General features: G+C 37.6%; 1 protein-coding gene across 3 annotated transcripts in view; it reads left to right on the forward strand.

Annotated features, from left to right (window-relative positions):
* The window catches only part of NRG3 (neuregulin 3), a 1,057,689-nt gene that overhangs the window by 816,225 nt on the left and 214,069 nt on the right, over positions 1-27,395 (forward strand). For all 3 annotated transcript variants that reach the window (XM_024740246.1, XM_024740245.1, XM_024740244.1), the window contains exon 3: positions 3,681-3,754. In XM_024740246.1, the coding sequence (XP_024596014.1) occupies positions 3,681-3,754 (74 nt within the window). The remainder of the gene's footprint in view (positions 1-3,680; positions 3,755-27,395) is intronic.

Genomic DNA, 27,395 nt, shown 5'->3' on the forward strand with positions numbered 1-27,395 from the left:
TGTTATTTTAGGTACAGCTGAACAAGTGGGAGGGGCATGAGGGCCAAATCAGAAGGATGTAAGGAGTAGAAAAAGTGAGGTCTGCATTTGAAACTATAGAGCTGGCCCTATCCCTGTGGAAAGGGAGGGACCTGGTTCGTGATTTGGCCCTGAGGCTCACCAAGAGAGATACTTTGCTGACGCTTAAACTGGGCTCAGAATCTCCAATTTCTGACCCCACTTCATTGCCAGGAGCCAGTTTCCCTTGTTCAGGGTTACCACACCACGGTTCTCTCTTCAACCCCTCATCCGCCCTACCCCGCTTTGGACATTGTCTCCTCAATGATGCCCTTCCCCACTGCCTTTTAAATTTGTAAATAAACAAAACACACAACACAGTCAAGAACTTACTGATTTCTGAAGTGACAAGTCCTTCATCTCAGAGTAGGTGAACACACAGAATTTAAGACTAATTTTTTTTTTCAAAATAAAATTCTTAGCTCTTGCTGACTGAGTTGACTTTGTGGTTGTTCGGCTGTCGATAACGCTTCTCCCATTTTCGTTACCCAACTCTTTATAAACCGTGGCTGTCTTTTCTATTCTAATCCTATTCTTTGGCCATCTAGTTGTAGAAGCAAAACTTACCTGTTAAGACCACCAGGGAACACTGATATTTTTAATAAAATTTCTGTGATGCAAGCCTTCTCAGGGATAAATAAATTCAGAGAACAGGCAGTGGATGAATTCAGTGGAGCTTTGAAGCAATGCAGAGTAGAAAAATAATAGAGTATTTAACCTGGTTAACGCAAGATTTGTGCTTTTTTTTTTCCAAACGTGTATTTACCCTTAAAGATTACACATGTACTTGTAAAATTTTACTAATTCTGTCATGCTTTATTAAGATGAACAAACAGAAAGAACTTTCTGTTATATGAACTTCTCTTGTTCATATACCTGTATCTCTCAGAAAACAAAAAATCTTAAAAAACAGTCTCAAAATCCCCCCACAACTAACAAAAACCAAAACAAACATGCAATGATATTTCTCAAAAGATGTGCTGTTTATCACACTGTCAGAAGGTCTGCCAAACCCAATCTGTTCAACAGAAGTGCATCTTAGACATTTTTTTCTTTTGCTTTATGTCCTTAACAGTGTCATAAATTCAATCCACCTCATTGGCTTTACCTGCTGGCCACATTTTGTCTTCAAATCTGCTATGGATTTGAACTTATCAAGGTGACGTGTGATTTTTAATTTTAATTTGTCATTCTGAAAATCCAGCACCAATTAGCAGGGACGCGGCCACCTTAACAAAGGAGCAGGGCTTTGCTGCATAGCCAGTCACAGCCCTCGGCAGGTTTCTTAGCCTGGGCCAGGCTGCTCCAGCATCATCACACTTTTTTATCTTCATACCAGCACACAGGTGTGAGGGCAGTATGAAGGAACACACTACACTGTGCAAATGAGGCTTGAACACTTCAGAGTGGGCTCAAAGTCATGGAAAATCAGTTGAAGACTAGAAAAATTTCAAACATCTTCCCTTATTTTCTTCTCCACACACAAACGGAATAATGCATTTTAAGTGATAAAAAACCCTTAAAAAGCAAAGCAAAACAAAAGCACTTCCCCTTAAAAGCAGCTATCTCCCTAGGATACCACTTTCGTATTAAATGAAGATACAAAGACTGAAGTGTGCTTAAAATCCCCCACATATGTTGGAAATAAAAACCTCGGGAGTAAATAAATGTATGTTACAGCACCCACCCAGCACCTAAGTCATCATTACAAGAAAATGAAAACCCAAACACTGTGGTTCAGGTAATTTTGAATAAAGGCCAACTAACAATGTTAGGGCAGCTTTCAGAGAACAGGAATTTATTTCTTTATCACAAATGTGCTTCAGTCTTAAGTATTTTCTGACTTTGTACCATTATCGAACCAGTGATATGCCTACTTTATTTCAAGTGCAATAAATGAATTTTTAAAAAGGTTCTGAAAAAATGTGTCTGCTTAAGCAAGTTCTCTCAATAGCCTGTTGGGTATTTGGGGTGTCCATATGTCAGAAGTCTTTGTTCTCAATCTATAGGGAAAATTGCCAAATACACTCCAGCGTTCCAGGCTTAAAAAGGTGCTAACGAGAACCTGCCCCATTACCTGCATTCCAGTTCAGCTCACAATGAAAGGTAGAAAAATTACCTACGTGCCTTTCACTGTGACTGCTCCAGTTGCAATAGACTTTATCTAATAAAGTGTTTATTACACTCAGAAAACAAAGCATATTCTGAAGAAAGAATCCACGGCTCCCATCTCTGACAGAATGATCTCTTTGAATTCTTTTGTTGATTTTGTCGATTTCTAACAACCAGAGGATTGTTTTTTAAATCTGATTTTTTCGGCAGCAGCACAATTTCCTCCTCAGTAAGTAGGACAGATTCATCCCACAAGCAACAATGGATGTGTTCCTGCTTAACTTGAGCATGAGAGATTAAGCTTCAAGCAGATATACTAAATGCCACCTCCCTGCTTACAGAGACTGCTCAGAGGCAGGCGTGTGGAGCCTCAGCTGTATTTTGTTCCTTGAACTGCCAGCTCATGGGCTGAGGCTGTCCGAGGCGGCCAAGCAGCCTTTTTTTTTTTTTTGTTGAATCTTTTCTTTCTTTCTTTCTTTCTTTCTTTTTAAACATCTTTATTGGGGTATAATTGCTTTACAATGGTGTGTTAGTTTCTGCTTTATAACAAAGTGAATCAGCTATACATATACATATGTTCCCATATGTCTTCCCTCTTGCGTCTCCCTCCCTCCCACTCTCCCCATCCCACCCCTCCAGGCTGTCACAAAGCCCCGAGCTAATATCCCTGTGCCTTGCGGCTGCTTGATTGAGCGAGCTGTGAGAAGACTGTGGACTGGCAGGGCTGAAGCGATATGCCCCATTGCAGGGGCTTTCAGGCAAATTCCCTGCCTCCAAATTGCACCCACCTTAGGAAAGTTGCCTTGTACAATGCCTCGCAGAAAGTACGCACTTTGCACCTGTTTGCTGAATATAAAAGAGAAAAATGAGGAGAGAAAAATGTGAGTTTAAAGAAAATGCACAGAGGCCTTGCACATAGAGATAGATGCCTTTCAGATCTTGCCAGATCTGAAATAAATGCTGCTATTTCTGACCCAGCAGTTAGGTGGCACTGACTGGAAGAATTGCTAAGTTAAAAAAAAGAAAAAAAGGTAAAATTAGCAAATGAACAAACTAGTAAAACACAAGGAAAATAAACAGCCCAGATCTACTGATAATATTTGATCAATCACGTTAGAAAATGATTTTTGGTTAGGAAAATAACACTTGCAATATGATGCTTTCTGAAGGGATATTTGCAGTCTTTTAGAGACCAGTGTGTTGCGTAAAGAATCCTGCAGAATTATGAGGGTAACCATTATTCATACTGCCATGAGGGGCATCTTAAATTGTTACTAAGTTTGCTCATTAGATATTACCTATAAAACTATAAAAGCAAAGTGGTGCTGTTTTTTTACACAGACACGACTAAAATTCACCTACTATCAATGTTAGAAACAGACTGAACCAAGCCACACAAAAGCATGAATGTACTGTTCTCACGGTGATATAATTGGTGGCTACTTTGCTTGTTGAAATCTTGAACCATTCACAAACACATGCATATGTTTGTCGTTTACCCCTTTTCTCAGGTGCAAAGAAGGCTACCAAGGAGTCCGTTGTGATCAATTTCTGCCGAAAACTGATTCCATCTTATCGGATCCAAGTAGGTCAAGCGTTTTTCTTCTGTCTCTAACACAATATAAAACTCTGAGCCACAGTTGCTAACTCACGGCTGTATCTCAGTTTTGTGTCTCTGAGTGCTGCCAAGGGTGGGAGCTCGGGACAGACACTCACATTCAAAGTTTGTTCAGAACTGTCTCTGTCCAGGTGTAGGTCTTCTCCAGGGATGGGGTCTGATTTCCAGATTCATCTCTACCACAGCCCTCTGCTGGGAACTGCAGCAAGTCCTGCTCCCTTAGCTTTCAGACTCCCCCACTATCACTCCATTATGAAAGCAAGAATATAGAAACATAAAAGACCTTATTTTTTATCCAAAAGAGTATTATGAGAACTATAGTATCATATTGCTTCTTACCCACTGGTTGGTAATTTGTGAAAATATTAAACCTATTAACCTTTACCTTCCTAAAGTAAGGAAATACACATAAAAATTATATAAGAAGTTTTCAAACCAACTGTGAAAACCTCATTTTTAGCAACACTCTTCGAGTATCAGCGATTACTGTACCAATGACAAATTATTTGGTTTTCCATTCATGAAAGAAGACAATTTGCCACTACAAGATATTGCCACTCATTAGTTTCTGTCTCTATACAGAGTAAAAAGTAACGTTCTATATGAATATGCCCAATTCTGGTCAAATGTGAAATTTTTACTTTATCTGTAAATAATCAGCTCTTTCAATGACTGCTACAATTGAATTGCCACTAAGGAAAAGGGGACTTTTATTGAATCAGAAGTTGAGTTCAGTGAAGATAATGACAGACATTTCCAAATCGTAAAGGCAATATTTTGGTTCTCTGAATACCAAACATGCATAGCATAAACTTTATCATGCAACGACAGCAGCCAGAGGTCGCCCTGTCTGTGAATATGTACATCGCTGCATAACGACCATGTTTAGCCATCCTTCAACACCTTTTCAAAATGCATATTTCCATTTCCCCCTTGAATTTTTAGGTATGTTTCCTCGGGTAAATGCAATATTTTTTAAAAAGGAAATTTTTGTTTAATTCAGTTTGCTTGTGTTTTATCTTGTCAAGGCAAACTGCCACTGTACAGCGTTCACTCCTCTTTTTTTTGTAAATTTAGCTCTCCTAGAGAAAGGTGGTTGTTGCCTAAAAGCCAGCAACCAAGCTAGCCATGATCTGTGTTCTCTGAAATGTGAGGCTCTGGTCTATAGGAGTTTCCCAGGTAGGGGGCAGGTACTAGAATGTGTTGAATCTTTCCTATCTTGTGATTTTTGCCACTTGCTAAGCTGATGTCTAAAAGGTACGGTTGTGGCTAGAGACGTATAATTTGGAATACTAGAAATCTTACAAAGAAGAGTGGGTTTGCTGATTTCTTTCTTTCTCTTTTTATTCACTTTGATGTATTATACTTAGCTTCCCTCTTTGTTTTTTTTTTTTTCTTCCCTTCTTTCTTTCTCTTTCCTTCCCTTTTACTGTCCCCTTTCCTTTTCTTATCTTTATTATTTTCTTGCATCCCTTTATGCTTCCTCCCTTCCCCTCCCTCCCTCCCTTCCTTCCTTCCTTTCTCTCTCTTTTCCTATATAGCTGTGGAATATCTGTCCAGTACGGGTACTGGGACAGGGCTTGCATATGGTACAGAATGGGTAAAATAATCTTTCTTTACACAGTCTAATCACACCTTTGCCATTCAGTTGAATATGATAGTCCATCACTGCAAAAGCTGAGAATGAGGCCACTATAAGGACTGTGTGCTTCTCAAAGAAAAATGATCCCATGATCAGAGTCACCAACCCTGAAAACCTTGGTCTCACATACACGAAAATATTTAGTTCAACAATACTTACAGTGGTGAAAAAATAGACACATTCTGAAAAACAAGATTATGTTTAAGTAGAACATTATATGGCACATCGATCACGTTCCAGTAAATTATTAAAATAAGAGCTGTATGAAATAGTCCTATTAAGTGAAACAGCAAATTAGAAAATTATTTTCATGTAAGATTGCAATAAGAACTTTCTTTGGTCCAAAGGTGGAAAAAAACAAACACTAAAATGCTAAAAGGGAACTTTAAGTATTGGGGTTATAGAAGTATATGAAAAATTTTCCTTTTTATCCTGTTTTCTGTAAAATGACATATCATTATGTGAATCAAAATGCCAGGATGCCTTGTGTTGGGCCGCACGACACAGGCCTGCAAGCCCTGTGCTTGCCCAGCTTCAACACCAAAGAGCGAGCCCAGAGTCAGCAAGAGACAGCAGTGGTTTAATGGATGAGGACGCTTACATGTCTGAAGCAAGGTCCTGGAGCAGGACCTCACCATCTGTGGCAGATGGCGGGCAGAACACGGTGCGGGCTTTGCTGGGGTGGGGGGCAGGGCCACCAGTTATAGGGGGAATTAACATCAGGTCGGCTCATTGGTTACCAGGGAAACCAGCAGAGGGACAGCCTGCTTCTCACTGCCCCTTTGATAAGCTATCAGAGTGGAGATGTTCTGATCTAAAGCTAGGACAGTCATTAACTGGAGCCTGGGGCAAGTATGTAAGAACGTCAGTCAGGTGAGTAGGGTGTAGGTGAAGCAGACTCTAGTCTAGTCGAGCAGGGGATGTCCAGAAAACAGCCGTCTTGAGTGTCCTGACCATATACCTTGAAATTGAACGAAACAAAACAAAACAAAACATCGAGAAACCTATGGATGAGTCCCTGTGACACAGTTTAAATGGGAAAAGCATTTATTTCCCATTCATCTATGCACGCATCTATTTACTTATGCAATCATTAATTCCTTCCCCAAATATTTTCTGAGCACCCACCAAGGGCCATCTATAATTGGTCAGATTCTCTCAGTACAGAAGTGTACAAACAGGATTTAAGCTCTAAGGCCCCCAAGACTAGTGAGGGAGAAAAGCATGTAAACACATAAGCATGGGCCTGTTTCTGGCAGAAACATTTATTCCTTTGTGATCTTGGCAGATTTATTAAACCCCTGAGCCTCAGGCTTGTTATCTGTATACTGCCAATAATAATACCTATAGGCATCTGTCACCATGATTGACAGGAGGTCAGTTCCAGGTAAACGTTAGCCTACTTCCTTGCTCATTCATTGTAATCATACTAATATGTGTTCAGAGTTTACATGTGTTAGGCACTGGGCCAAAGGACTTTACTTGGATTATCTCATTAAACCCTCACAATCAAAGTCCAGCAGAGTTACTGGCAAATGACCACATTTCGTAGATGAAGAAATTAGGCCTCGGAGATATTAAATCAACTTGCTCAAGATCCCACAGCTAGTTAATGCTGGAGTCTAACTTCCAATCCACATGACTTTAGGACCTGAGCTCCCAACTGCAGGGCTCTTTCCTTCCTTTCCTAGGCCCCTCCTTCCTCTAGTTATTTTCAATATATTTATCACTCTAAATTTGATTGGCTGAAACTCAGTGACCTGCAGCAAACATTATTCTAAGGAGCAATATTTGCACCATTTTCATATCTTAATGCAGCAACTTGAGCTTCCATAGAGATGTAAATCCCTAATGAAATTTCCTTGTCAGAATTCTTGCTGAAGGATCGTTTAATTTGCTGCTCATGGTATCTTGGAATGACTCTGCTCTGGAAATAAGCATCCCTCCAACACCCTCTCTCTGCTTTTCCTCCTCTCCTCTCCCTTCTTCTATCCTCATTTTCTGATTGTATGTTCTATTTAGTGAAATCCTAAGGAACAGTGGGTAGAAGTCTCTGCTGTTTTATTCTCCCCCAGGCGATGCAGAGTTGATCAGAAATGTGTACCTTTGTCAATTAATTTATTATAATTATAATAATAATAATAACCTCAAGTTACATGCATTTAGAGAAGCAAAGCCAGGATGTCACTGAGAGAAACTCAATGGCTGATAGGACCAGTGTTTGCACTGTGGCCCCAGCCTGGGTCTTCAGACCTGTTATTCCAAAAACTCACAAGCTGAACCTGTAGTCAGTTCTACTCAGGAAGACTTGTATACACATAAGAATCAAACTTATACAATCTGTTGATGCCAGTTTTTGGAAAAGCATAATGCACTGTCAGATTACTCAAAACCTCATGTGGACCCAGGGTACGGAAGCCACATTGCCATCACAAGGATGAATAAGCAGGGCTTCAGAAGAAAGACAGTGAGAGGAGCAGACTTTCATCAAGATCCAGAGGACGTGACCTTCTGTGGAGGAGCCAGGACCAGCTGATCTAGAATTCCTGAAGAGCTTATCCCTGTACCCTGCTTCCTACTGCTGCCAACACATGGATAGCCACTGTGAACTTCCAGGAAGCGCCATCATCTTCTTGATGATTTCTAATGTAATCGCTTTGGAACAAATCCATTTTCCTCACAAATACAGGATCGACCTGTAGACTCCTGTTTTCTCTTATCTCCAGTACCCACCCAAGTCAGGTACCATCTCTAGCCTTAAGGCAGAGCTAGATGGAACTGAAGAACCATGAACTGGCCAAGGTTTCAGGCAGATATTGTCCTGGGTCTCCCCACTTCAGTGCACATGCCAACCTGAGTTATCAGTAAGATCCTGATCTCATCCTTGGCCAAGGAAAGCCTGAGAGCAGCTCCAGAGAATGGATTAAGAGGAGAATCAAAGAATGGTACAGGGTGGAAAAGACACCCATCTGCAGTGCGGGTCCTTTTCCCGACACACAGCCAGCGGTAACCATTTCCGGTCCTCACTGTGCCTTCCTGTCCACATCAGCATCTAATACCCAGTATCCTCAGGGCTGGAGGGAGCTGATAAGTCTTCAAGCCCCAAGTTTGGCACGGGGCTTATACAGCTTAAACTCTCAGTGTCATCTGCTCTTCCGCATGGGAGGATGGAGGCTAACTTCTATCTCTAGTCTATATAAACCATTAAAAGAAAATTTTCCACAGACAGTTTACTGATCTAGTAGACTTTTATTCAGCAATTCATGAATCAGGCAGCATCCAATCTAGCAGATAGAAAGGAGCTCTGAAGAACTGTATAAGATGAGAGATTCTTAAAGACCAAAGTGACCAAGAACAAGGAAGTTAAACTGGGTGTTTGCTTATTGGTTAAAGCAAGGTTACACCACTTATATGGAGCAAAGGAAACTCAGGTAACTCGTGCTGAGCAGGCAAGCACTGGTTGGTTAAGCTAAGCCTTTCTTTTCTGGGAGAGCCAAGCATAGAAACTTAGTTAAGTTTTTGTTTGCTGATGTGAGACTTAGCATGAGTGACTCCATCTTGGTTTTAACCTGGTAACTTTAACAGTACTGTCTTACATTCATACTTTGGTTTCTTTGGATCTTAGAAATCAGGCTGTGCTCTCAGAGTGCCCTGTAAGATGCCAGCAGCCTGTCAGGATACGATTCAGATGAAGACTAGCAAAAAATATGATAGGAGTTTTTAGACTCTCCATCACTCCAAACTGGGCTTGTGTACCCCGGCTTCTCAGGAATAATCACTTTGCAGATCCAAAAAGTAAATTTGCTGTGACGTGTGGTTCTAGCCACAGAGGGAGCACCAGGCAGTGAACCAGTTCACAGAGCCCTCTTCAGAATGGTTTGCAGGGACAACTAACTCATCAGGTCTGAGCACTATTGGTCTCCTTCCCTGTGTACCAGGAAACAGATTGGGCCATCACTTACCCAGTGCCCAAACAAGTCAGCCCAGGGCAGAGTGGTGGTGCTTTGCCATGCATGGCACAGTGAGGGAGAGGGAAACTTGGGAGAGCCTCCAAGAGCCAATGTGGGGCCTGGGAGCCCAAGCAGGAGTTGGCTAAGCAGTTGCAGAGGTTTCCTTGAAGGGTATCAGTGGGGAGTTTCCCAAAGAGACCCATGTTCCACCCTTTTGCCTTTCCCGATTTCATGTAGTATATGGAAAAGTGTGCAGTGCGACAACTACTAGATGGAAGGGTATAAGAAAAGGTCCTCTGAATCAGGAGTTAAAAGATCTTGATTCTAATCCTGTGACCACTTGCTCTTAGCAGTGTAGCCTTGGGTGAATCACAGTGCAATTGAGCCTCAGTTTCTTTATCTGTAGAAGAATCCTCCGGGCACCCTGGTTAAAAGAAGAAAACAGCCCTTAGTACCGAGCAGGCTGTCCCTGCAAGCCATTCAAAAGTAGGGTCAAATGCACAGCTGAAATAATCTTTTTATTCATTCATTCACTTAGCCCCTAAGTAATTAAGCACATATAAAGTACACCATGCTGTGGATTCAAACAGTAGTAATTAAGGGTCCTACCATCAATAAACTTATAGTCTGGAAAACTGCATTTATTTAAATTGAATTATAGGCTCCAAAGAATGTGCTGTCTGTAAGACATTAAAGTGTTTTTTTTCATTCACTCATTCAACTCTTACTAATAGTTTGACATGGGACAAGTTGCTTAACCTTGATGGGTCCTGGTTTTCTTCTTTATAAAATAAAACATTAATTGTCTCTATTGCAGACAGCTATTGTTGGATTAAGTAAAATCTGTTCAGAGTAGTTTGTGCTTGACACATGGTGAAAACTCAATAAAAGTTATCTAGTATTATCATTATTTTTTATCTTAACTGTTATTATTGCCTTTAAAACTACATGGTGTTGCTGCATGAGACATATTATCTGACCTCAAATATCTTCAGTTGCACAGAGGCAAGAAAAAATTGTACAAACAAGTACAAATAATACACGTAAAAGACCAGACAGTTTAAGAAACTATCATCAAAATGGGGGACAATAAAAATTCACATGAAGTGGAAGGAAAGGCTTATCTAGGCAGGAGCATGGCAGTGAGTTTTTCACATGGGGTGCTGTGGCTGTGTACTGTTGCACAGGCTGCACACTGCCCAACTTTACAAGTATCATTTGTACTGAAGTGTGAATGATTCTGTATGGAGGTGGGCTACATGGTCCTGGGTAGGAAATTTCCATTAATAAGTTAGGTGGAGAAACAGAAGGTTCTTAAGGGCACAAAGCATAAACTAATAACCACTTGCTCTTGGCCCATTAATCCTTACTGATGAGAGGGGATGTCTTTCCAGACTGAAATCTACTCAGAATACTTAAGTCCCCTACATTACTCTGCCCTCCAGTAGCCATAAAAGCATTGTTAGTAGAATGTATTAATATGTAAAATTTGCAATTCTTAATACCCTTTTTCTGGCCTTGAAAGAAGAGTACCAGAATTATCAGCTTTTGATCATGCCTCTTTGAATCTTACAAAGTCCATCAATTCTATCAGATCTATGCTGTTTTTAGATATTTGATTGCTAACCTAACTTTTACCAATTAAACATGTTAATGCACACCATTTCTAGAACAGTAGGAAGATTAATATATTTACAAGAAAAAAAATTTCTCATCACATCACTCAGAGTTTACCACTAATAATTATTTTAGGTCATAGCATTCCAACTGTTTTGTAATTTTTATGTGGAATATATAGTCACCCAAATTTGGAAAATATGTATGTTTACATTTAATATATGTCCTTTAAAAAATAATTTGTAAGCCATGCATTGCAAAATGTGAGATTACACATAATTTTTCTTGTCAACATTTTTCTCTATTTTTCTAATTTTCTACAATACATATTTATTAATAATACTTATTAAAAGAATGATAATAATAGCACTTTTTGATGCATCTACATGCCCGGCACGGTTCTAAGCATTTTTCAGATAATCCTCAGATGGCCCTTTGAAGTATATACAATAAAAACCCCCACTTTAATGATGAAGAAACTGATACAAAGAGAAGTAAAACTGTTTGCTCAAGGATACACTTTAAGTAAGTGGTAGGGCTGGAATTTGAACCCCGTAAGTTATGCAGTCTAAATGTGAAAAATGAAAAGACAATCTCAAAAGTTGACAGTAGCTTTTTCCCGTAGAGTTATAATCATTATGATTCCTCTTACTGGTCCCCTTCCTTTGAACATCATTATTTTTCTGTGTGACACTTCAGACTCTGCTGTATTAGACTTTGAGGTATCTGCTGAGACATTATGTATGGGTCCCTTTACAAAACTGTGGGCCGGGATGAAGGAGGGAGAATGCCGTCTGGTTTTATCTAGTTTTATTTTTCCAACTGCCACTTCAGTCCCTGGCAGAACAGGGCGGTCTCCAAGGCAGGTGGGTGAGGGAGTCTTACCACGGTGTAAGTGAGCGTGTCCTGTGGTGATGTTCTCTGTTATTTTTTTTAATTTTTCTTGCAATATAGTTGACTTACAGTGTTGTATTAGTTTCAAGTGTACAGCAAGGTGAATCAGTCATATATATATATATATATATATATATATATATCCATTCTTTTTCAGATTCTTTTCCCATATGGGTTATTACAGAATATTGAGTAGAGTTCCCTGTGCTATACAGTAGGTCCTTATTAGTTATCTATTTTATATATAGCAGTGTGTATATGTTAATCCCTATCTCCTAATTTATCACTTCCCTCCACGTTTCCACTTTGGTGACCATAAGTCTGATTTCAAGATGTGTGAGTCTGTTTCTGTTTTGTAAATAAGTTCATTTGTATCATTTTTATTAGATTCCACATATCAGTAATATCATATGGTATTTGTCTTTCTCTGACTTACTTCACTTAATATGATAATCTCCAGGTCCATCCATGTTGCTGTACATGGCATTATTTCATTCTTTTGTATGGCTCAGTAATATTCTATTGTATATATGTACCACATCTTTTTTTTTTAATTAATTAATTTAATTTTGGCGGCACTGGGTCTTCATTGCTGCACACGGGCTTTCTCTAGTTGTGGCGAGCAGGGGCTACTCTTCCTTTCAGTGCACGGGCTTCTCATTGTGGTGGCTTCTCTTGTTGTGGAGCACAGGCTATAGGCGCATGGGATTCAGTAGTTGTGGTAGACAGGCTCAGCAATTGTGGCTCACGGGCTCTAGAGTGCAGGCTCAGTAGTTGTGGCGCACGGGCTTAGCTGCTCCACGGCAGGTGGGATCTTCCTGGACCAGGTATCAAACCCGTGTTCCCTGCATTGGCAGGCTGATTATTAACCACTGTGCCACCAGGGAAGTCCCTACCACATCTTCTTTATCCATTCCTCTGTTGATGGACATTTAGTTTGCTTCCATGTCTTGGCTATTGTAAATAATGCTGCAGTGAACATTAGGGTGCAGGTATCTTTTTGAATTATGATTTTTCTCCAGATATATGCCCAGAAGAGGGATTGCTGGATCATATGGTAGTTCTATATTTAGGTTTTTAAGGAACTTCCACACTATTCTCCATAATGGTTGCACCAATTTACATTTCCATCAGTAGTGTAGGAGGGTTCCTTTTTCTCCACACCCTCTCCAGCATTTATTGTTTGTAGATTTTTTGATGATGGCCATTCTGACAAGTGTGAGGTGATACCTCATTGTGATTTTGATTTGCATTTCTCTGATAATTACTGATGTTGAACATCTTTTCATGTGCTTTTTGGCCATCTGTACGTGTTCTTTGGAGAAGTGTCTATTTAGATCTTCTGCCCATTTTGTGATTGGGTTGTTTGTTTTTTGGATATGTAGCTGCATGAGTTGTTTGTATATTCTGGAGATTAATCCCTTGTTGGTTGCTTTGTTTGCAAATATTTTCTCCCATTCTGTGGACTGTTTTTGTTTTGTTTATGGTTTCCTTTGCTGTGCAGAAACTTTTAAGTTTAATTAGGTCCTATTTGTTAATTTTTGTTTTCATTACTCTAGGAGGTGAATCAAAAAAGATATTGTTTCGATTTATGTCAGAGAGTGTTCCACTTATGTTTTCCTCTAAGAGTTTTATAATATCCGTCCTTACATTATGTCTTTAATCCTGCCGTGAGGCTTCCACTCTGCCCACACCTACCTCTCTGAACAGGAAATCCTAGCACTGCTCTCCTTCCCTGCCTAGAGGGCACCTACACCTGTGGTTGGTGTAAGCTGGAAGTTGCGTAGCCCATGGGTTACCTGCTCTGGGAGGCTTCAGTTCAGAATGGGTGCTCTGGTTCCACCCCTCCCCCAGTGCCCTTCCCCTACCCTCTCCAATTTGAGGGATCTTAATAGGGTTCTTACTACTCACACAAGCTGTTGATAGCCTGAGTATGTTCAGCCTTCAGTACAGTTTAATTTTATATACACAGTATTTTGCAGTTTATTTCTATATTTGTCATATTTGGCTAATTACTTATGCATGAGGATGGCACCTCCACACCAGCGATTTATACATTGATGTGGCTTTCTTCCAGTATCCATAAAGTATTGCCATTTTCACTGAAAATCTATGTGGAGATAACCTTTAATGAGTATTCCAGTGGCCTTTTTATTTAGAAGTTTCCAAGCGGTACACTTTGAGTGAGCATAAGAAGAATTGAAAGAAAAACGGTGGAAAGTTTCGCCAAGAGTATCTGAAGATTAAAAACAAAGAAACAGTAACCACAAGACTAAATTGGCCTTTAACCAAGGGTGTACAGGGCATCTGAGATTACCTTGCTCATAGCTCTTTGTGCTTCCTCCTCATACTCCATTTTGGATAAATTTAAATCACATCTAATAACATTACATGCATCACTAGAGAGTTACCACTACCCTCTATGAAATACAGAAAAAAAAATAATGATTTTCCTCTATGTTAGTAAGCCTTTCCTAAATGCATCTATTTATTTACATCCTGTGCACAGAAGCTGTTATGTTTTGGAGATAAATAGCAGAATTACTTGTTAATTTTGAAAGTGTTTTATATGATGCTGTTGCTGGGAGATGACCAATGTGGTGCTGTACCAAGCTGCGCACCCCCCATCCTCCTTTCCTTGAGAGAGCTATTTTGAGAGAGCATGATAGAGCAATTTCACTCTTGTGTAACTAACATGAGATGGAATGATTTGAGCTATTACCATCTTCATTTCTAATTTGGTACTACCATCACTCTTTCATTTTTATCTAGTTTTAAAAATTGGACATGCAAATTGTAAATAGCCTCTCATAATGTGGATTGTAAAGATGAGACAGAAAAGTATAAAAATCTACCACATTGTTGTTAGTAATCAGAGACACAGGGTTATGGGTTTTCTCTTAATACTAAAGTCATATTTTTAATTCCAACAGAGATGTTTTCATGGAATGAGGACATACTGTATGGCAGACATTGTCTATGCCACTATCTCTACTTCCTCGTTTATTACCCACCCCTTACTTGGGGTTATTCTATAGTTGAGGAAACTAAGATTCAGAGAAATTAATTAACCCATCAAAATCACTGAGTTTCTAAGAATTTAAATTCTAATCTGCAGATTATACCCTTTGGCTTTCCAAGTACTTTCTCTTAGGGACCAATAAAGTGTTTGTGTTTTTATTTTTAAGCCAAGGAACTGACGTTTCAAGGACAAAGTAACACAGAAATTGGTTTTAGAATGTTTGTTGCAATAGGAGCTTTTTAATTTATTTATCTATTTATTTATCTAGATAGATCTCTCTCTCTATCCTTTGATTGTTTGCTTGATTGATTTTTCATGAGGAGTTAAGGGCAAGGCATTCTCCATCATGGCTAGTGGTATCCTTAAAAATTCAACTTAAAATAGGTGAAAAGATGGGTGCATAATTAATACAGTTTGGGATAGAATGCTGTATTAAGCTATACAGTACAAGGTGCATAGTCTACTTCCTAACACACAACAAGCACTTGATGAAATTGTGAGCAGTTATAATGAATTTTTGATGATTTGTTTTATATGAGAATAAACTTTTGAGAACAGACACTGGATCTTCTAAATTTCTGGCTCTCTTAACTTTTCAGTCTCCCCTTATGAATAGAGGTTAACTGTTCAGTTTTACTGGATGGTACCTTCCTTGTCTCCATTTTCTTTGGAATCTTGAAAACCAGTCCTTTTAAGAAAGTTCGGTGGTGTAAAAATTAATCGGGAATTGATCTGGCAGATAAACACTTGATTCCCCACTGTGTTTTAAACCATGAGGAGGTTTTCAAATTTTCAGTTTTTCCTGGTTTCTTGTCTTCACAGCAGTGCTCTGTAATTATGCCTGTGGGAAGTTTCCAGATATTGGGCATAGCCCACCTCAGTGGTCTAGGAACACATTCCAGACCCAATCGGAGTGTTTCGTGGATAATCTGGAAATGTTTCCCCTCAATTAAGAATGAACAATGAGGAATTTAAAACGCAAACATTTCTATAATGTAAGCCAATTCTGATATAAATAACATTTATTAAGGACCTATTCTGGTTCATGCAAGAAACTTTGCCAGGTACACTCACATATGTTGTATAGGTTATCATTTAACTCTGACAAGTACAAGATAAAATAGTTATTTCTATCCCCATTTATTTTTGAACAATACAAACAAGACTAAGTAGGCAATATCTAGAGGAAGAAAACTATGGAGATTTATTGTGGAAATAAGAAGACAAATTGAGAGAAATAGCGTGCTCTAATATAGAACATATTTTGTAAAAGTCTATTGTTTCTTGAATATATTTCACTATAGTTTCAAATAAAATCCTCAGACTATTTCTTAAACCTTTATTTTAGTTTTTCTTTATTTTTGTGTGTGTGTTTCATTATGAAATTTAATCAGCAGATTGTTGAAAAATAAAATGCAGATTCTATAGGAGAACAGGGATTGTGTTGGGTTTGGTTACCACTATATCCCAAGTATTGTACCTAACATGCTTCCATCATATCAGACGTAGAAGTGTATTTGATTGAATTAGTGAAATAGAAGCTTGTCCAAGTTTACATGTTTTTCTACTTCTCATTTTTAAATATGTTTTTTAGTCCATACACTTCAAAATTTAGTATCAACTCAATGTCTACGACTTTGCTAAGTGTTATGAATAATTAATATAGTAACAATATTTTAAAATACAATTTTTGTCATAATTTAATTTTAGGATAGTAATACATTCCTAGGATTCAAATCAAACAGTATGAAAAGGTTTAAGATTAAAGTCTTCTATAAGACTTTCCCCATTCACCCATTTCTCCTCTCACAGGCAATCAGTGTTGTTAGTGTCTTATAAAACTTTATAGTTATTTTATAATATATTTATAAATGAAAATAATGTATTTATTATAAATACATTATATTTGTAATATATATTATTATACTATATTTATAATATAGTATATTATAAATAAATAATATATTTCTAAAAGCAAAATGAACCAAAAATCCCCCCTTTTTTTGTATAAGTAACAGCTGATAGTACACACTGTTCTGTATTTTGCTTTTCCACTTAGCAGTGGATCTTCAAGGTAGTTTTATTTCAGTACCTATAGAACATTTGCATTCTTTTTACAATTGAATAGCCTATTTCTTTTTACATCAATTGCATATAACATAATATGACAAATAGCATCTTCTGTGTGGATTTGTATTTAGGTTATTTTTTTATTTACAGTATGCTGTTTTAAACAGTATGAGGGATACATTTCTGGAAGTGGAACATCTGAATCCAAAATATGTACCTCTGTAGATATGGGGCTTGTCCTCATCGTCAGTCCTCCAGTCGTACCATTTTAAACTCTCACACCTTCTCCAAACCTTCTGTTTCTCCAGTCTCTTCAACACAACATATTGCTTTATCAAACTACTTTATCTTTGTTCAAACTTAGAAGGGTGCTAGTCATGTAGTTTTTAATCTAATTTCTTTTATGAAGAGTGACATGGAGCGTCTTTTCATATGTTTAAAAGCTACTTTCCTTTCCTGTGAACTCTCTTAATATCCCTTGGTGAGTTTTCTGTTCAGTTTTTGTAATGGTTTGTAGGAGTTGTATATATGTAAAGGAATTTAGGCCTTTGACAGTGAGTGATATGAGGTTGAAATCGTTTGTTTTTTCTTTTAACATTTACATTTTGTCTTTGGTTATAGTAGTTTGTGCCAAGCAGGAAACATACTTCCTTCCTTCCTTCCTTCCTTCCTTCTTTTCTTTTCTCTTCTTTCTTTCTCATAGTATAATAGAATGAATCAATTACTTTCTTTTGGGGCTACTGGGTTTTGTGTAATACTTCGAAAAGATCTTTCTCACTAACTTTATTCAGTAGTTTTCCCATATAAATTGGATTGTTTTATTATTTTATGCTTAAATCTTGAAAAAGATATAGATTTCTTTTTTCCTAGATGATTACACAGATTCCCAAGATGATTTTGTTAGTAATATAATTATCAGTAGCATATATGTTCGTGACTTAAATGGCATTTATGTATTAAATATCATACGTATAAATAAATAAAATATAAAAGGCATAACTAAATATCAAATATTTATTTGGTTCTATTTCTGATCTTCCTGTTTTGTGCCATTGACCTATTTGTGTAATATTCTTAACTAAAATGCATAAGAGGAGGCAGGTTCTCCTTCAGTTACCCAAACCCATCCCCCCAGATTTTCTGACTATTTGGGTTTCATTAACTAATTCACTACCCACAACTTATTAGTAATATAGATTTGGGGGCTGTATGTTACATTTAAAGGTAGCCATGATGGGCCATGAGTTAATGAAGCAGAAGAAGACAGGTGGCAAATAAATAAATAAATAAATAAAATAAGGGAGATGAAGAGAGAGAGAGACAGAGACAAAAGCCAGGAGGAAGACTTGGCAACATTTCCAAAGGACGAAGCTTAACCCCAGTAAATTGGCAATTACCTTATCATCCAGAGATCAGTCTCACTGTTTGATAGCACTCTTTGCTTTATAAGATCCCTCCATCTTCACACTTTTTAAGGAGGTTTCATTTTCTAAAACAAATATATATTAGTTTAACATACAAATTTATATTATTGGGGGTGACTCATTACTGGTCTATATGATCATAATATCAGAAGTTAGTGATACTAGTAATTTAGTATGTGATGTGCATGAGCAGAAACATGCCAACAGTTGTACAGCTGCAGACTACTGTGCTATTACTAATCTTGGAATTGAACTGTTCAACATTCATGTTGGTCAGCACATCAGAGAATGCTGAAACTGACATCTTTTTTGTGCTGATAGAGAAGAACCAGATGATATCTCAAGTTGGAACCCTGGGTTCCTTAGAAAAGAAGTTTACCTGGGAAATGGTCAGGGGCAGAAGGATCTATCTCATGAATAGCTCAGGTAATTTTATTCTTCCTATTCCATTCGTAACAAGCATGATTCAGGACACTCTTCAAGGCATTATCAGCAAAGAAAAATATGAATGCCGCTCCTTTTCTTTTTTCTTAATGTGCACATTACTATTTTAATGCATTTTTAAAAATTTGTATTTTTAAAAATTTGTATTGGCGTATAGTTGACTTACAGTGTTGTGTTAGTTTCTGGTGTCTAGCAAAGCAAATCCATTCTTTTTCAGATTCTTTTCCCATGTAGGTAATTACAGAATATTGAGTAGAGTTTCCTGTGCTACAGAGCAGGTCATTATTAGTTATCTATTTTTTATATATCGTAGTGTGTATATGTCAATCCCAATCTCCTAATTTATCACTTCCCTCCACATTTCCCCTTTGGTAAGCATAGGTTTGATTTTGAGATCTGTGAGTCTGTTTTTGTTTTGTAAATAAGTTCATTTGTATTATTTTTATTAGATTCCACATATAAGTAATATCATGTGGTATTTGCCTTTCTCTGTCTGACTTACTTCACTTAGTTTGATAATCTCTAGGTCTATCCGTGTTGCTGTAAATGGCATTATTTCATTCTTTTGTATGGCTGAGTAATATTCCATTGTATACATGTATCACATCTCCTTTATCCAGTCGTCTGTCGATGGACATTTAGGTTGCTTCCATGTCTTGGCTATTGTAAATAATGCTGCAGTGAGCACTTGGATGCAGGTATCTTTTCGAATTATGATTTTCTACAGATATATGCCCAGAAGTGGGATTGCTGGATCTTATGATAGTTCTAGATTTAGTTTTTTAAGGAACTGCCACACTCTTCTCCATAATGACTGTACCAATTTACGTTCCCACCAATAGTGTAGGAGGGTTCCTTTTTCTCCACACCCTCTCCAGCATTTATTGTTTGTAGATTTTTTGATGATGGCCATTCTGACAGGTGTGAGGTGATACCTCATTGTGGGTTTGATTTGCATTTCTCTAATAATTACTGATGTTGAATATCTTTTCATGTGCTTTTTGGCTGTCTGCCACTGTCTTTTTCATGTGTCCCAGTTTGTGTGGTGCCCAGAAGCAGAATATATAGTCCGATATATCCATCCTCCCTTGTCCTAAACAAGCAGTTATTAGTATACTTTTTTTGTAGTCATAACTCTATCTACCATTGCTGGAGTTATGTGTGCTCTTCTGTAATCTCATAACAGTTTGTATATTCTTCTCAAAATGGTCAGCCTGGAAAGGGATCTGCCATTTACTGGATACCTAATATCTCTTATTTTTCCACACTTAATTTCATTTCATCCCTGTCTCTCTGCCCCAGAAGCCTCTGAGATTAATATTATTTGTTGCCATTTTGCAGGTGTGATGCTGGGTCATAGTTTTAGGTGAGGCTTAAGCAATAAGCTTCACTCACAGCTGTATTAGCGGCAGGGAAAGGACAGCTCTGACATCCTTGGCTTCCACAGGGGGAGATTCCTGAAAGAAGAGAGAGGATTACTTCAGCCAAAGGAAATTTGTACGGATTAGGCAAGAGAAATATCTACAGAGAAAACCATTCTACTGTTAATGAACTACTTATAAACAATCACAGACCAAAATTTGATACATAATTTATTTTCTGCTTGTCCTTAGGATCTGATGTTGGGTCTAGGTGTCCCATCTATTTCACATTTCTCTGATCTTCCAGTTGAGTATTGCAATCAAAGAAGAAAGTAAACTTGACTTTGCTTGTTCTTCATAAAGCCAGGTTGCCCCTCAATGAGGCCAACATCTTCCACTTGTTAGCACTGACCAATATCTCATAAATGTGTTTTTGCACTTTGTTGTATTTAGCATGCTAACTGATTTATAGTCTAAGGATTTACTTTATACACTTCTCTTCTCTAAATGTGAAAATATATGGTTTTCAGTCTTGCAGTGAATCCTCTAAGAAAGCAGATGGTAGATTAGATCTCAGTCCAAAGTTCTCTCTCTCAGGATCTGGGATATAATCCAGTCAGCCTGGGACCCTAAAACTCATTTGTACTGAAATGCTCTCTTATCCATCATTCTGTACTTCAACAGCTCTTTTTTTATGTCTGTTCAGCCTTTTGTACAAAACTTGCTTCTCCTTGAAAGAAAATATGACTATACTTAACACACTGATTAATTTTATTTTATCTTAATCATGAATAACTTTATACAGGTATACCCCAGAGATATCGCAGGTTTAGTTTCAGGCCACTGAAATAAAAGGGATATCACAATAAAGCAAGTCACATGAACTTTTTGGCTTCCCTGTGCATACAAAGCTATGTTTACACTCTACTTAGTCTACTAAGTGTGCATTATCTCGAAAAAAAAAATAATCTATATACCTTAATTAAAAATACTGCTGAAAAATTCTAACCATCTTCTGAACCTTCAGTGAGTTGTAGTAGTAACATCAAAGATCACTGATCCCAGATCACCATAAGAAATATAACAGTGATGAAAAAGTTTGAAATATTGTGAAACTTACCACAGCATGATCCAGAGACATGGAGTAAGTAAATGCTGTTGGAAAAATGGTACCCACAGATGTTCTTGATACAGGGTTGCCACAAACCTTCAATTTGTGAAAAACATGATATCTCTTAAGCACAATAAAGTGAAGGGCAATAAAACAAGTTATGCCTGTACCAGCATCTTCAAATGGCAGGCAAATCTTTTCCTGTTTTTTCTCTTGTTCTAGAATACCAAACCCTTCCTTCCGTCCCCCAATTCAATTCTTCTTTTGGCCTTTGCATCTTTTCCTTTTAAGATCTAAATGTTCAGGTTTCTGAACCTATATTTATAGGTCTCTGTCAACTGCTTTTATCATTAAAGTAGTATAGTTTCAGTAAACCTGAGAGAAGAATAACCAGTTGTGAGTGGAAATGGGTCACTCAGAGGCCAGTGTAATGCTGACTGTACCACAATCACTCTGAGGTCCCCTTATCATTCGGTGGAAACAACTGAGGGGAACAAGCCTGTCTATGAAGCGTACTAGTGTGTTAGTGGTTTCCTGACCAGTTCGAACTTGATCTTTTTCTCTACTTCACATGTAATGTCAGAGAATGGAAAAACTGTTACATTTTTAAGGGAAATTCAGTATAAGGAATTAAGTAAGCATACATTTTCCCCATCATTTATAATTACTGATGAAGCCAAGACTCACAATGTTTATAAAATCATTTGGGAAAAGAAAGGAAGGCAGCCATACATATGACAAATTTTACAAAATAATGTATGTGAAATTCTTCTCAAGGATAAATGTGTACTTATCTCGAAAAATTCAAATTGAACTTTACAATCAGATCATGTGCTTTCCCAAGGATGTCCCACCTGTGCCCTATATACATGTGCACTAATTGTGGTTCACTGATTTATTTGATTGTGTGCATAAAATATATAAGCAGTGCATTTTACAAGGGACTACAGATTCTCCCTTTTAGAGTTGAGAAAGAAGGATACAGACCCTGTCCTCATGGAACTTATAAGAATAAATAATTATACTAGTAAGTAAGTAATTAATATTTGTGAAAAATGCCATGAAGTAAACATCCAGAATGCAATAATGATATAAGACGCAGAAATTGAACCTTGTTGGGTGGAGGGTTGTGGACCAAGCACTGTTCTAAGCAGATAGACAAAGCATCTATTCTTATCTATGTGATTGGTGAGATACTGATTCAGAATAAACAGAGTAATAAGTATATACACAATCTTAACAGGCAGTGATGCGTATTTGAGTAGAGAATGATTGGATTGCTATTTTATTTTCAATTTGATCAGAAAAGAAGTATTCTTTAAACTGAGATCTGAATAACAAGAGAGGAAAAAGCCTTTGAGGGAAGCGCATTCCATGAAGAGAAAACATCCAAGACCCTGAGCCTGGGGTAAACCTGATATGTTCAAAATAAAACATACACATACGTATAAAAGGCCAGAATGATGACACATAGGATGAAGACCAAGATGACCATATAATTGTCCTTCTAATCAGGACACTTTAAGAGTGAAAGTAGATGCTATGAGTAATAGTAACTAGGCAATAAGCATGCAGGATTATCTGGACAGTCTGGACTTACGATCATTTTAGACAAGTGCTTCTCATCCAGGATCAATTTTGCCCCCCAGGGGACATTTGGCAACATCTGGAGACATTTTTGGTCACCCCTACTTGGGGGTGAAGTTGCTTGGCATCAGGTGGCTAGAGGTCTCCTACCACGCACAGGACAACAACCCACACAAAGAATTATTTGGGCCAAACTGCCCATGTTGCTGAGGTTGAGAACTTCTGCTTTAGGCTGGGAAGGTGAGCAAGTGTAGTGTAGTCAGGGACTAGATCATGTGCATATTTTTAAAGTAGGGTGAGTTGTTTATATTTTTATTCTAATTGTGATGTGAAGCCATTGGAGGTGTTTAAGTCAGAGTGATGTAAGTCACTTACAGTTTTAAAAGATCTCTTTGGCTTCTGTGTGATAAATGTAGGAGGGAGGGGCAAGGACAGAATTATGGACATCTGTTAGAAAACAAGGAATTCTGGTGCTTTGAACCAGAGTGTTAAAACACATAGGGGGAAGTGTGATTTTGGAAATAAAGTCAACAGGACTAGACAATGGAAAGGATGTGGGGAACAAGGGGAAAACAGAAATCAGAAATGACTTCCAGTTGCACTTGAGCAACTGGATGGATGCTCTTCGCAATCCAGAAACTATAACAGCTTGAGAAGGTTTAGCTGGAGAGTGAGGGGAATCAATAGTTCTGCTTCAGCAAGCATGTTTGAGATGCCTGTTTGTGTGGAGGCTAGAGTTTTGCAGAGAGATTAGGGTGAGGTTTATGGATCTGTGAATCATCAGCATATACATAGGTAGTGATTGAAGCCAGGGGAAAGATGCAGTCCCCTAGAAAGAAAGGTTAAAAAATATACATATATTAAAAAAATTAAATGGAGGTCCCAGGATTCTCTGACGTTGTGAAATAGAATAAAGTAGAAAAGCCGAAGGTATAGACTGAAGTGAAGCAGCAAGGGGTGTGAGAAAACGCAGGATGATTGGGGCTTACAGAAACTAAGAGAGAGAGAAGGTGGTCAACTATCTTAAGTGACACTAGGGGCTGAGGTAATGTAATAAAAGATATTTGAAAATCAGATTTGGATACATGGAGGACACTTGTGATCTTCATAGGAGCAGTGTCTTGGGTTGATAGGGAAAGTAAGCCCAGTTGAAATTGGTGGAGAGAAGTATTAATATAAGGAAGTAGAAAGCAGTCACTACAGAAATTCATTATAAGACGTTTAGCTATGGTTTTTTATGAGAAACGTTTCTATGTTAAAATAATAAAATACATGTAGAGAGAAAATAATTATGTAAGTGAAGTTCCTGAGAAAGCAAGTGGAGTTTAATTTAGTGCTTAAGTAGGAGGGTTGCCCTTTTGCCCTTTGATAAAAGCAGGAGGATATCTTCAGTAGTAACAGCAAGGAATGCAGAGTGTATAAAGAAGTGGTGGGTTTGCCGAGGAGGTAAAGCTCGAGCAGGGTTAAAAGATGTGTAGTGCATTAGTTAACAAGATGCTGTTGGGGGCAAGGGCAGGAGTGGGGTGAAGGAGGTCATTTTGTTCAAAGCCCTCACACAGGAAGTGCTTTGATTCATTTGAATAACTGAGAAGGAGGAGAAAGGAAAACTCGGTAAATACTTACTGAACAGAGGAATAATTGTTGTCAGTTGAATGGAATGCGTATGTTTTATTTCTTGACAAGTTGTTTTTAATTAAATTTAAAACTCCTATTGAGTTTTAGTTTCAAAGCAATTTTATTTGGGAATTTCAGCTTAAATGATATTAGTCAGTGTCTTTATCTCTAGAGTTGTAAATCTCTCCAAAATAGTTTTTTCTCAGTCTTTCTCTATGCTAATAGTATCAGTAAAGCCAACTTGAACAAAATGTCCCATGTGAATTGAAACTATTTCACCTCAAATGGTTTGTCATACCCATGTCGAAATGAAGCAGTTTTGATTTACTGCAGTTGAGGTGGAATGGAGATTGCTGAAGTTTACAAGGCTGATTCTACTTTTATGGTCTTACTTGAGGTTGACCTTAATGCTCCAGTACCCTCCCGAATCTATGTTTTTTCAAGTGTCTGTAATGCTCAGTGTTGGGCATACCCTTGGATGACACTGTCAAATGAGGAAGTTTACAGAACATCTGGTTTGAAAACAAGTTTTTAAGAGAGTTTTAAGAATTAAAACCCAAAGTCAAACAGTTTTCCAAATTATAAATGACCAGATAAGCAAATATAGAAGGGTTTTTATGAGTCATGAAATACCAAATTATAAATGACCAGATCAGTGAATATAGAAGGGTTTTTATGAGTCATGAAATATAAGAGGAAATAGTTCTAGAGAGATAAAAGCAGAGAAGGGAAATACTTCAGTGAATACAAATTCTCCCTTTCAATAATAAAATATAAAAAAATATGAATAAATGTATGACAACCCATTGCAAGTTCTGATAAGACTCAACTTTCCCTCTCTATCCTCATTAAAAATCTTGAGAAAAAACATTCTCAAGATTTCAGGGTTTTAACAAAAGGGAATCTAGTGATTTCTGATTGTTCTCCCTCACCTTCTCACCAATGAAGATCCAGTTCAGCAATCTGTGGCTATCCATTTTACTGCATCCCAAATTCATCTTGTCCTGGTAAAGAACAGAAGAACAGAGGCACTTCTATCTCAGCATGGAGGGCTAGTGAAAACCTGTCTTTCACATGCACTATATACAGAGAGAAATTTCTAAAATAATAAGCAGGTGAGATTGGTTTTGGCAAAAGGCTGACCCATTTAATTTAATGTGAAAAAAAAAAAAAAGTAATGTAAAAAAAAAACCAGTACTGTTTAGTGTGAGTGAAAGACCACCTCTACCTTCAGTCAAGCCACATTAACTTCTTTAACCAACAGCAGCAATGAATGAAAACAAGAGTAAGTCATGAGGACAGAAGGGTATAATGTGTTTTACCAAAACTTTCTGAAAATCTGTCAAATGCCAGAGTGCTCATATCACAGAGAGCCTGATCATGGTGCTTCTGGTTTTCTCTTGGCACAGATGACACACACTACAACGGGGGCGACCAAGGATGGTACACGTAGCCAGTGTGATGAGAATGTCTCTTTTCCAGCAAAATTAGGGTAACACACATAGGCACACAAGTCCTTGGGACAAAGGAAACTTCTAACCACAAGTCCCAACTCTCATTGACAGAAATCTTCTCAATACATCCTATCATTCAAAAATAGAAATCAATAATAATAATAATATTGATCTGATCTTTAAAGAAAAATAGAAGAGAGGAAGGGAGAGAAGGAGGAAAGGACAGAGGAAGGGAGGAAAAAAAGGAGGGAGGGAAGGAAGGAAGGAAGGAATAAAGGGAGGAAGAGAGAAAGAAAGAAAGAGGAAAGAAAAAATATAGATAGATAGATAGATTAGGCACAAAACACACAAAGAGAAAATTCCAAGGGTCCTATGTGAATGAGCAGGTGGAAATGAGCTTTAGGACTAAAGCCATGAGTTTCGAAGTAATGTATATCATGTGAAATAAAAATTAGAAAACACCCCATCCAGTGCCCTCAACTGGAATATGACCTATCTGGGTCTTCGCAGAATAAAGAAAGCCAAAGATAAGTACTTGGCCATGGTTTGGAGTTTGAATTTACTCTTACTTTTGAGTTGATAGAGTAGCAGGTAACCTACTCCACAACCTTGGGTCCCAAGAGAGACAAATAGGAAGCTTTCCCATAGAGATGCCCACAATCAAGGGCACATCCAGTCCCTAATGAATAAAGCTAGTCATCTCACAGGAAAATTTACAACAAAAATAAGAAAAAGCATGTAAGAAAATCATCCGTGAGATAGTGTTAGCAAATGTAAAAGTCAACCCAGAATGAAGCACAAAGAGATAAGGTGGAATGAAGCACAAAGAGATAAGGTGAGGAACAATGTGAGAGAGTTCTAGAAAAAAGTGTGCAAAATTTGAATAGAAAACATGGGAAAGTTTCAAATCAAAAATAAAAAAGGTTATAATAAATTAAATGAAAAGGAAGAGAAAAAAAATCACTCCTGATAATTCATAGTGAAACATAATCATTAAAAAAAGGAAAAGGCAAAATACTATTATCATCTCTATCATCCAACTTAATATTGGAATTTCTAGCAAGCCTAATAACAGGAAAATCAATAGGATGAAGGGACTTTAAAGGATGAAGCAAAATTATGTTGTTTTAAATTGCAGCAGCTACAATTTATCTATGTAGACAATTCAGGAAAAAATGGAGAATAATTATCAAAACTAAAAAGAACTAACAAAATTAGCACATGAAATCTGACAAATATCAAAATAACAGTAGAATTTTCAGGAATTCCTCCTAGATTCAAAACAAGACTAAGGATTTTCAGGAATTCCTCCTAGATTCAAAACAAGACTAAAACTAAAACAAAGCAAAATAAAATAAAACTATTCCGGACAGCTAAACAAAGCAATAACAAATAACCAAAGCAATTAATATAGGAAT

Source organism: Neophocaena asiaeorientalis, unplaced genomic scaffold (assembly GCF_003031525.2).
Source record: "Neophocaena asiaeorientalis asiaeorientalis breed wild unplaced genomic scaffold, Neophocaena_asiaeorientalis_V1.1 scaffold517, whole genome shotgun sequence".
In the NCBI taxonomy this organism is placed as follows: domain Eukaryota; kingdom Metazoa; phylum Chordata; class Mammalia; order Artiodactyla; family Phocoenidae; genus Neophocaena; species Neophocaena asiaeorientalis.